Here is an 11922-nt window from a genome sequence, read left to right as displayed (position 1 = left end):
CATTAATTTACCTCTAGGATTATGTTTGGTTGAAACGTATTCCAAATATGTTAAATGTCAACGTATAGCACATTATTGTCATTAAGGCATATTTCCCTTTCGGGAAACGTTTAATTTAACGTTATTTTGTCCCTGATTACGTCTTATTGAACATATTGCAAATAGGTTCGTTCTCAACATTTTTGTTGTTATTTATTTAAGCTACCTCTTGGATTACAGGCTACATTTAATTGAAACGTATCCTTAATAGGCTACGTTAAATTTCGATAACACATTATTGTCAGCATATAGGCATAGGTCTACCTCTCGGGGAAGCGTACGTTTGATTGTAATGTTAATAGTCCAACGTTATATCAACATGTCACAAGAGGAGAAATTAGCTGCTGACGGGGTAACTGTAGGAGCGGGGGTTGCTTTGTTGATTTCTTTATAGGGCTATAGCTGTGGTCAAAGCGGGAAGTGTGCGTTGTCTGGGCGGCTGCCTGAACTGAGCTGCAGGAAATTATGTTCACACGTTTCTTCATTCATTCAAGAAGGCTATACCGGTGAACGGTGACGTCAGACTCACGCCCACCTACAAACCAATCAATGTCCAGTATCAGCCTGTCCTCTCGGAAAATACGACCACGTAGGTGGTTTGTTCCGCCACAGATTACGACCCATTGGAATTTATCCAAAACGAGCGAACGAGGCCCTCTACATGTGCGGGCAACCCTTTCTCATCAAAATTACGTTCCCAGAGAACTATTCGGCATTCTCAATTACGTTTGTCTAAAAAACGTATTTTGTCCGTGATTACGTTTTATTGAACATATTGTAATGACCTCGCCGGTGACATAACGATGTCGAGTCATTAGTAATTGAAGGAACTTTTAATGGACCAAAACCAGGTCACTGAAACCCGTAACCAACGGCAGAAATCCCACCCAAAACAAACCCCGGTTACCCCGGCAACCCCCAACACGGTCTCACTCACGTGCAGGCCCCCACCCTCGTGTTCTTCCAAGGCCCTCCCCCAGCTGACCTAATGATTCGCCCCCACACTGATTGACAAGAAGAACATTACAATACATGCACACAGAATACATGCACACGTCTCTTATATATCAAAGGGGGTCTCAAAGGACCAACCCAGTCGCCAAGAAAATACATCCACGGTGTACGTTTCCATGAACACTGGATACGTAGCATTTCAACGTAAAAAATAGCGTGTTATACCTACAGTATCCACGTGTGCCGCTGTGGAGGCGGGTTTCGGGGTTTGGGTTTCACGGCTTTCGCGGCAAATTGTGGACACGATTGTTTAGGGGGGGGGGGGGGGGGGGGGGAGACTGTTGTTGACCGGGGAGGGGGGGGGGGGGGGGACACACGTTTGTTGAGGGGGGGGGAGACACGTTTGTAGGGGGGGGGCACGCTCGACAACGAGAGTTGGTTTTTATTGAACGGTCGACAACGAGAGTTGGTTTTTATTGAACGAGACTTCAACACGGAACAGCTGCACGAAACGATGGTCACGTCACTCTCGGTGACGGTGTCGACAATAATGAACACACGAACAATGTTAATAGAACAACACGCAACCACATAACATCCCGAACCCATTAACCCCACTTAATCCTAACAACAAAACAAGTTAACAAAAGCCCCATTTGTCAACTGAGAACCCCAATTCCCAGAATCCCCCGCGGCTCCGGAACACGGCGTCGCTCATATTAATCTTTATTATCTGAATGGGAAATGCAATATTTTAGGACAGATACACCATTAAACGTGTTTCTAATGACATTTCTAGCGAGAAATGTACATTTTCCTTACATAATCTTCAGTCAGTGAATGTGTATGATCTTTATTAATCTTTATTATCTGAATGGGAAATGCAATATTTTAGGACCGATTCACCGTTAAACGTGTTTCTAATAACATTTCTAGCGAGAAATATACTTTTTACTTGCATAATCTTCAGTCAGTGATTGTGTCTGATCTTTAGTTTTATAGTTATTAGGATTTGATCGGCTCGCTCGCATGTTTCAACGACGTCAGGTTGCTTTCGTTAAACTAGCAGCTCACGTGCTTCCTGCGTTTGTGTTATTAAACTGTTACTTTATGTAACTTTTAATGATATCATCTTGTTAGAAACACGTATATCTGCCCAGTCGCCAAAAGCATACCTACGTTGACAGTGTACGTTTCGTGAACACTGGATTACGTCGCATTTCAACATAAAATAGCGTGTTATACACACACACACACACACACACACGCACGCACACGCACAGACACACACACACACACACAAGCACACACACGCACGCACAGACACACAGACACAGACACACACACACACACACACACACACACACACACACGCACACACGCACACGGTGCATTTCGCTGCTAAAACAACAACAAAAAACTAGAACTGCAAGCAGTTATGCAGGGGTCCAAGAAGTGTGCATTTCGCCGGCACAACGCGACAAGAAATGTGCATTTCGCCGGCACAACGCGAAGCATGTGTTCAAAACGCTACCCTGAACCTGTGGATACAAAGGATAGAAATGTGCATTTCGCCGGCACAACGCGAAGCATGTGTTCAAAACGCTACCCTGAACCTGTGGATACAAAGGATTTGACTGTGGTAGGAGTAGCGAGAAGTCAGTGTAGCGTTTTCGCGGCGAAATTTTGTAGAAGATATACAATTTCCTCGTTTATTGCGCCCCCTAATGGCGAAATTTTCCGAAATTTTTATCGAACAACATTTAGGTTAGCACCGACATGTGTGTAGAATTTGGACTCGATCCGATGTCTAATTTTGATATTTTTTGAATTTTTGCGTTTCGACGTAAAACGTAGCTAATAAACAAATATTGAAAACGCTACCGTTTCGTCGTCGAAGGTCGGATCAAAAAAGTGTCGATGAGTTCTTTGCGTGTGCGTCTGAAGATGCCGTGTGCAAAGTTTGGTGTTGATTGGTCAAGAAATGTGGGAGGAGTAGGGAAAAAACAGTTTTGCGGTTTTCGCGATTTAGCGAAAAATATTCATAGACGCAAATGGGCGTGGCCTATGCCAAAAGACGCAGCAGACTCCAGGGAATCTGTGTGTACAACGTTTTGGACTGTGGGAGGTTCGGTGTGGGAGTTATAGCCCCAAACGCGTATTCCTTGGTATAGCGCCACCTAGGGACCGGCGTGTCTTGATTTTGTTATCTGAGTAGCGGTGCCGATTCTGGATCTAGTCATGCAATTGGCGCGTGTGCACCATTTACGGTTTGGGCTGTGGTACCACTTCTAAGGCGTACGAAATAATAATAATCCTTACAAAAACAATAGGGATCCAACCTGTTGGCTTGGACCCCTAAATATTCCCTCAAATAGTATTACTTTCAAAACGTTGGCCAAAATGGCCAATAATATCATTTTTTATTTGGGATGCTTCTAGGACATTTTGGGTGGATTTTGAACGGTATGTGGGGGGCACGTTTTTTGCAGGACCTGGCAACCCTGCGCTGTTGCCCGAGATCTGGATCCACCCCGGCGTGGTGCCGTCTCCTTTTGACCTTTTGACCCCAGACTTCTGGGGGAATAGCTGAATCAATTCATTAGTCAATCAGAAGCATGTAAATATCTTCACGGTGGCGTAAGAGGACGAACAAGGTGTCCTTCAACATCTACGCTTCCAGGCGATTGCAACGGTGCCACACATGAGCATATTCGAACATGTTTAATGGTAGTAATTAGCTGTCGAAATTGGAGGCCTTAATCAATACTGAGCAGCTATTGATTTGCTTCCCGATAAAGATTAGTCACAAATGACATGTTATTTAGCATCTACACGTTGAGCTGAGTCCAATGACACCAAGAACGACACTCTAGCTAATGGTAACATGTATTTTACATGGTACACCTAGGTCTAGGACATGATCTCGGTGTAGCAAGAGGCCGAGCTTGATCTCATTGGACTCAGCTTAACGTGTAGATGCTAATTAACATGTAATTTGTCAAAAATCTCCATCGGGAAGCAAATCTATAGCTGGTCATTATTGATAAAGGCCTCCAAAATCGACAGCTAATTACTACCCCGAAACATATTCAAATATGATCATGTGTGGCACTGTTGCAATCGTCTCGAAACGTAGATGTCAAAGGACACCTTGTTTGCTCTGTTGCACCACCGGGAAGATATTTTCATACTTCTAATGGATTGATTCATATTTGAAGGTTCTCGGAGTGAGACTTTAAGTGGCTGCAGCAGAAGTGTTGAGATGAAAGATGATATCAAGAGATTTATAGAATATTCCCATTCACATTATGATTCTTCGTCGTAACATCCGACCAAACATCCTTTACATTCACAGAGCGAAGATTATGAAAGTCCAGGCTCAGCAAGTGCTCCATCTCGTTGCACCTGCACCCAGCGGCTCGCTTGCAAGATTTTGGCCTGAAGTTCTTCCCAGACCTATACCCTAACAGTCCAATATGCATATCTGAGAATCAGGCCTCTCTTCAATAATGACAAAATGTAATGAGAGAAATACAGATTCACTTTTTGTTATCTCATAAGCGGCGTGGTGCCGGCTCCTTTTGACCTTTTGACCCCAGACTTCAAAGAGGTGGCCACAGGTCAGCGCTGTCTACACACATTAAGCCACAAATGTACACCTCCATCCCGCAAAAAATGGGGCCTAGAAACTAACCTCTGTCTTATGTACATTGACTGTACTGTTGGAGGTCACGCCCCTTTTCCAGCCTTTTCCAGATAGCTAGGGATGCTAAAATGTTTACACACATTTCCCGGGGCCCCGTGAACGACATATCCGAGATTTGGAGTTCTAGCCCTTAGAGAAAAAAAGTTTTCCCAAATGGAGTGTCATTTGGACAAAGCCCCTCAGAAGTGTAGCCTGCAAGACCCCCTTCCTGCCCTCGGGGTCCGACCAGGCCAAGTTTCGGTGCGGAAGTCCCAGTTAGGCCCTAGAATAAGGTATTACAATTTCAGGGCGGTAGGACCTTCCTATCTCAAAAACTGTTTTTCCACCACATTCTGAACCATTAGGTCTTGCAGGCTACACTTCTGAGGGGCTTTGTCCAAATGACACTCCATTTGGGAAAACTTTTTTTCTCTAAGGGCTAGAACTCCAAATCTCGGATATGTCGTTCACGGGGCCCCAGGAAATGTGTGTAAACATTTTAGCATCCCTAGCTATCTCGAAAAGGTCGGCAAAGGGGCGTGACCTCCAACAGTACAGTAACTGTACATAAGACAGAGGTTAGTTTCTAGTCCCCATTTTTTGTGGGATGGAGGTGTACATTCGTGGCTAAAGGTGTGTAGACACAGCTGGCCTGTGGCCACGTTTTTGAAGTCGGGGGTCAAAAGGTCAAAAGGAGCCGGCACCACGCCGCTTATTAGATAACAAAAAAAAAAAGTTAATGTGTGTTTCTCTCATAACTTTTTGTCATTATTAAAGAGAGGCCTGATTCTCAGATATGCATGTTGGATGGCTAGGGTGTAGGTCTGGGAAGAACTTCAGGCCAAAATCTTGCAAGCGAGCCGCTGGGTGAGTTGCAACGAGATGGAGCACTTGCTGAGTCATTTCCTGTAGTGCTGGAGCCACAGGTTGAAGCGTATGCGTCCTTTGAGACCCCCTTTGATATATAAGAGACGCTATACAGCTTACTTAAATGTTGTCGACTCAGTCACCTATTGCATCACTTCCTTTAGGGCTTCGGCCTCCTAATTGATCATTGTAGTAGGCTATAATTGAATGCCCTCTTTCATATATATACCTCCACCACTGGGATGTGGCAACAATTCTCCAAATCCATATGGGGAGGGGGGGGATGCTTGTGGACAGTAGGGGTTTACCCTAGACATAAATAGGAAGTAAAATCAGGAGAAGGAATGACCTCTCACAAATATTTATTGAATAAATTGTTTCAAATAACCCTCCCTCGTTAAATCAATGAGCTTGGTGTTTTGCTTTCAAAAAAAAGTTATAGAAGAAGTCTAAACTGCAGAAAATAAACACATCCAAGCTGCCTTTTAAGGATACCTTGGAATAACTGTCTATTTTTCAACCATCGGACCCTAGTTTACGACAAAAACAACCCAATTGACGGCACCTCCTTTGCCGCATGGTTTTTAGAGTTATTAGAGGGGGCGGTCGATAGCAACCACCATAGCAACCATGACGGTCAAGTGACTGGATTCAGCCCCGTTGAAAAAAATAGAATACCTCCCTACACACTCAGTAGTAGATTAATGATATTTAAATTATTATTATGACCATGAAGTCTTTATTTGCATGGGTTTACATTTCGTTGTGTAGCATGGAAAAATCGGAGAAACACTCCCATTCAGAATGCATTGGTTTACACTTCGTTCTTTGGAGCACGGTTATTTTTATTGATTTATTTATTTTCCGTTTTTGAGGAGTTGAGGATTTTTCTGCAATAATCCAAAATCCAATGGAAAACCCGTTGGCTTTTTGTCAAGGGAACCGAGGGCGACGCTCACTTCCGGGTTTGCCAACATACGTCATCCCTCTCCACCACTCTATACTGTAAAAACACATGTTCAAGTTGAATGATAATGCATGAATTTATTCTTTATTCTGCCATAGTAACACGGTAAATAAATGGCAAAAATAGGCTGAGAACGAATTCGTATTTACGATATTGTAGCGACCCTGGGACAATTAAATTGTTTTTGCGTTATGTGTTGCATTGTATTTCGTTGTCCGTTATGCCAGTTGTTCTGTGTGCATGTATTGTAATGTTCTTCTTGTCAATCAGTGTGAGGGCGAATCATTAGGTCAGCTGGGGGAGGGCCTTGGAAGAACACGAGGGTGGGGGCCTGCACATGAGTGAGACCGTGTTGGGGGTTGCCGGGGTAACCGGGGTTTGTTTTGGGTGGGATTTCTGCCGTTGGTTACGGGTTTCAGTGACCTGGTTTTGGTCCATTAAAAGTTCCTTCAATTACTAATGACTCGACATCGTTATGTCACCTGCGAGGTCATTACAATATGTTCAAGAAAACGTAATCACGGACAAAATACGTTTTTTAGACAAACGTAATTGAGAATGCCGAATAGTTCTCTGGGAACGTAATTTTGATGAGAAAGGGTTGCCCGCACATGTAGAGGGCCTCGTTCGCTCGTTTTGGATACATTCCAATGGGTCGTAATCTGTGGCGGAACAAACCAACGTGGTCGTATTTTCCGAGAGGACAGGCTGATACTGGACATTGATTGGTTTGTAGGTGGGCGTGAGTCTGACGTCACCGTTCACCGGTATAGCCTTCATGAATGAATGAAGAAACGTGTGAACATAATTTCCTGCAGCTCAGTTCAGGCAGCCGCCCAGACAACGCACACTTCCCGCTTTGACCACAGCTATTCACCTTATTCCGCTCTTGACAACGGGCGCTGCCATGACACCGACTCCGGTTTCTTACTTCCGGTTTGAGGTGATTGACCGTGAATAAATATGAGTTCAGGCACCACTTGTGCGGTTCTTGGTTGCTCAAATAATTCTAAGAAAATTAAAAACCTTTTAGAAACTGAGTGCTTTGATCACAAAATACGAAGGAGAGAATGTCCATGTCCGGTTCCCTATCGGCTACATTCAATGCCACAGAGCAGACGTTTAGACTGGCTAGCTGTGCTTAAACTGAAACATCCGCCGAAAAAAGTTTATGTCTGTTCGCACCATTTCGTTCACAAACGACCCACCGAAGACCATCCCAACCCGGAATTATTCCTTGGATACGACAGACCAGTAGTGAAGAAGAGACGAACAATTGTTCGTGTCGAAGCGACAGGTAAGCCACTTTCAATGTTGAATTATGTAAGCGATCGCATCACTTTACAGGTAAACTCCAGTTGTTTACATTTTTACGAGCTCCACCAGCCAGTGCTACAAAAATATTTGGGCATTCTAACCTACATTTTTATGAATAATATGCCCATTATGTCGCTGGATAGAGTAGATGTGTTGAAAACATGTCCATTATTGGTTTATTCCTGAATGCCACTGTAGTTAGTGCCAGTGGTATGAATTCCTCTGAGGGCTATCGTAGAGCTAGCTGCTATCGTTATGTTGGTCAGTCCTGAGCGAGGAAGAGCTTCCACCACCATTTGACATAGGCTTTTACTGTTATGTTGTCAGTGAGAGAAACGTTGACAGACACTGTAGCGTTTAACATAGCCTATGTGCCCTGTTTTTACAGCAACAGCAGAAGTGACAGACCAGGAGGATGAGGGCATACCTGAGGTGCCACAACAACCATCACACAGCACTGTTTCCAGCCAGTGGGAAGATCCATCGCTCTGGGACCACAGCTATGGTGAACAGCAGGGTGTTGAGGAGACGGCCGAAGATGCCACAACACAAACTGAAGATTTCAGCTATTCCATGCTTCAGAGTGATGCAGATTCGTTCCTCTACACTGGAGTCTCACTGGAAACCTTCAACTCTCTTGTTTCCACCTTAGAAGGATTTGCTGAAAGGGCTTCTGTTTTGTCAGTGCGTGATCAGATACTAATGACACTGATCAAATTGAAATTGAATCGTGTGCTTGGTGACCTTGGTAGGCAGTTTCATGTGTCTCAGAGTGTAGCCAGTAAGGTCATCTCTTTCTGGATCGATAAAATGGAGGAGGTCTTACGCCCTCTTATTATCTGGCTTCCAAAAGAAACCATTAAGGCCACCATGCCAACTGCATTCAAGCGCTTTTTCCCCAACACCACCTGTGTCATCGACTGTAGCGAAAGTTTGTTACAGAAGGCGAAAAATCTTGACTCTAGAGGAGAGTCCTACAGCCATTACTACTCGCACAATACAATCAAGTACCTTGTTGTTGTTGCCCCATGTGGCTTAATCATGTTTATCTCAAGTGGATATGGAGGACGCGCCAGTGACAAGTTTATCACTATGAACTCTGGTATCTTGGACTATTTGAGGCCTGGAGATGAAGTCATGGCAGATCGTGGGTTTTTAATTCGTGATTTATTGTTTGAAAGAAGGGTCAAATTGGTTCTGCCCGCTTTCGCTAGAGGGGGTTCTCAGCTAACTGAGGAACAAGTCACAGCAACTCGCAGGATTGCAAATGTGCGGATTCATGTTGAGAGAGCAATTAGGCGACTTAAAGTATATAAGATCTTGTCTCATGTCATACCAATAAACATGACGCCCAAAATTGAAAAAATCCTCAGAATCTGTGCGGCCCTAGCCAACTTAAGGGGTGATCTCATCTGTGAGCGATAGGTGACAACGGTTGTGTTCTGATGCTGTTGGGGTAGGGGTAGGGCGCACACACACACACACACACACACACACACACACACACACACACACACCCTTTATACATCTACAGAAAGGTTTACAGAAAGACTGATTACAAAAAGACTGATTACACAATATGTGACCTGAAATTGATTTAATAACACTACTTTGTACATCTACATAAATTGCTCCTGTATATTTCATATTGACACTTTCTTCCTTTTGTAATTGTACTGTTTATATTTACTCTTTGTATAAGATTTGTTTTTACAGAAAGACTGATTACACAATGTGACATTAAACTGATTTAATAACACTACTTTGTACATCTACATAAATTGCTCCTGTATATTTCATATTGACACTTTCTTCCTTTTGTAATTGTACTGTTTATATTTACTCTTTGTATAAGATTTGTTTTTACAGAAAGACTGATTACACAATGTGACATTAAACTGATTTAATAACACTACTTTGTAATATTCACCTATCTACAACAATACTTAATCTCAGCATATATGGAATTGATTGCATAAAAAAAATGTTTCATACTGTTAACAGCAGCAGCAGCTGCAGCATAAAATGTTTCTTATTTAGGTGCTTTTTATGAATTCATTATGCTCACATATCTGTTGTGTAGTTTCAGTCGCTGACCAACAAATTCATCTACAAGCTGGGGCAACATTGTTGAGAAATAAAATCTCTTCAGATGTCCTACCCTCTCCAGAACATAGGGCTCATCAAATGGTACAGTGAACATAACTGTGTCGTTTGGGCTCCAGATAAACAGTTTGGCCATCTTCAGACCGGCACAGAACATACCTATTTGTACCTGCATGTAATATCCTCGGCTACCTGTTTTCTGAAGTTGTGGTACTCCATCTACTAGCTTGATATCACTGCAGGTATGGTCAAGCTGATCCAAGAGGGTAGAATGGAGTTTACTTGGGACGGGACATTTTATTTCTAGTAGCACAGATGAGTCAATTACCCCATCTGGGCTTGCTGACAACCATGGCTCTGTAACATTAACAGTGATGCCCATTTGTGTAATGCTCATGCCTTGCTCTCTAAGTGCATTGCCAGCAACCACCTCATTCTCTTTACCATAATTTGTGGCGTAGTTGCCACGAAAGGAGGGGTAGAGGTGCTCTGCAATGAATTTGTCTGGATTGGTGGATGCTCTAGAAGGAACCTTTTTAGCTGCACTTGCAGTTATTCTTAGTTTTCGTGCGTTGTGCCACAAATCTGAAGAACTCTGCTCCCTTGTCTCAGATTCTAGAGTAGAAGCCTGTGCACTACTCACTTGAACATAACACTCATAAAAGCTTTTACATGTCTCACATGTGAGATCAGAACCAGCATGGGTTTGATGAGGTCTTAAAAATCTTGCATCTACTGCAGTATGTGCAAGGCTACAGGGTTGCACTACTGGTTTGGCTCTGTAACACTTGCCCAACAGACTGTTTTTTAACTGGAAAAGTGGCTTTGTTGGGTCTTTGTCTACATTAGTCAAGAATTCGGCATGTGACATATATTGTGGGGTGTTTGGTAGTGGCTGAGCACCGGACACCCTTATACCAAATTCATCTCCTGCCCTGTGGTGGCTGAAGTTTATGTCCCTCAGTCTTTTTGGCTCGATGTTCCTGACTGTCCCTGCGTTCCACCTGCGCTGCTCATCTGTACATGCAAGCCCTGTCTTCCCGGTAGTTACTGCATTTTCAACCTGTAATGAGCACATTAACAGAGCCTATACCCATTTGCCATTTGTTTCAAATGTTGTCATCCTCACCTAGCTAAACTGAATCGAAAAAACACTCATAAAAAGTGATATGATCACGTTACTTTTATTAATTCACAGATAAACAAGATTTTTTTTTCTTCTTCATACCTTCCAAAGGATTGCTGCGGCATGACTGCACGATCTCCCTAATCCAGCCATACATGAGCACCCGACAGTCTCTATCAACCCCGACGGCTGCAGCATAACCCAAGCTATAACCTTATGGTTAGCACTTTGGCTCCTGTCGACCTCTGCCTTCAAAAACACATAGTCTTCGTGCTTACATAAAAAAATGCGCCCGACTTTATTGCTATGGAAGTAATTGAAGGCCTCAGTACTTTTATAATTGCGCATCTCCTCACGATCTCCACCCTCAGAAAAGACAAAATAATTGATTATATCAATATGGCTAACTCCTGGCCATAGTTTCATCTCATCCACCCAACCTGTCAGTTTTGACGGATTTGGGACTCTGATATGATCTTTTAAGATTTCATCGGCAGTGTGTAGCCACCGACTACTTCCCATAGTCGGTGTTATTTTACAGTTATGTAAAATAACTTCCTTAAGCCTTAAAATAACTAGCTTTAAGCGACGCTTGTAGGATCATGCAATGTAAACAAACACAACCGGAAATAGAAAACCGTTTAGTCAGTTGAACCCGCTATGAATCATGGGAAATAGAACGGTTGAAGAATAAGGTGAATAGCCCTAGATAAAGAAATCAACAAAGCAACCCCCGCTCCTACAGTTACCCCGTCAGCAGTTAATTTCTCCTCTTGTGACATGTTGATATAACGTTGGACTATTAACGTTACAATCAAACGTACGCTTCCCCGAGAGGTAGACCTATGCCTATATGCT

General features: G+C 43.3%; 1 protein-coding gene across 1 annotated transcript; it reads left to right on the top strand.

The window, feature by feature from the left end:
* The first annotated feature begins 7501 nt into the window (after nucleotides 1-7501).
* LOC132447602 (uncharacterized) lies at nucleotides 7502-9598 on the top strand. The gene is made up of 2 exons (XM_060038448.1): nucleotides 7502-7812; nucleotides 8221-9598. The coding sequence occupies exons 1-2, from the start codon at nucleotides 7620-7622 to the stop codon at nucleotides 9255-9257; spliced, it is 1230 nt and encodes a 409-aa protein (XP_059894431.1). The 5' UTR covers nucleotides 7502-7619; the 3' UTR covers nucleotides 9258-9598.
* Nucleotides 9599-11922: the final 2324 nt, after the last annotated feature.

The sequence above is a fragment of the Gadus macrocephalus genome, chromosome 19 (genome assembly GCF_031168955.1).
Source record: "Gadus macrocephalus chromosome 19, ASM3116895v1".
Classification (NCBI taxonomy): domain Eukaryota; kingdom Metazoa; phylum Chordata; class Actinopteri; order Gadiformes; family Gadidae; genus Gadus; species Gadus macrocephalus.
This window is presented reverse-complemented; position numbering and strand designations above follow the sequence as displayed.

Bases quoted from the DNA above. Each gene is read 5' to 3' on its own strand.
- LOC132447602 (XM_060038448.1), top strand. From the start codon at position 7,620: ATGCCACAGAGCAGACGTTTAGACTGGCTAGCTGTGCTTAAACTGAAA. The intron at 7,813-8,220 runs GTAAGCCACTTT...CTGTTTTTACAG, and splicing joins TGTTCGTGTCGAAGCGACAG to CAACAGCAGAAGTGACAGAC.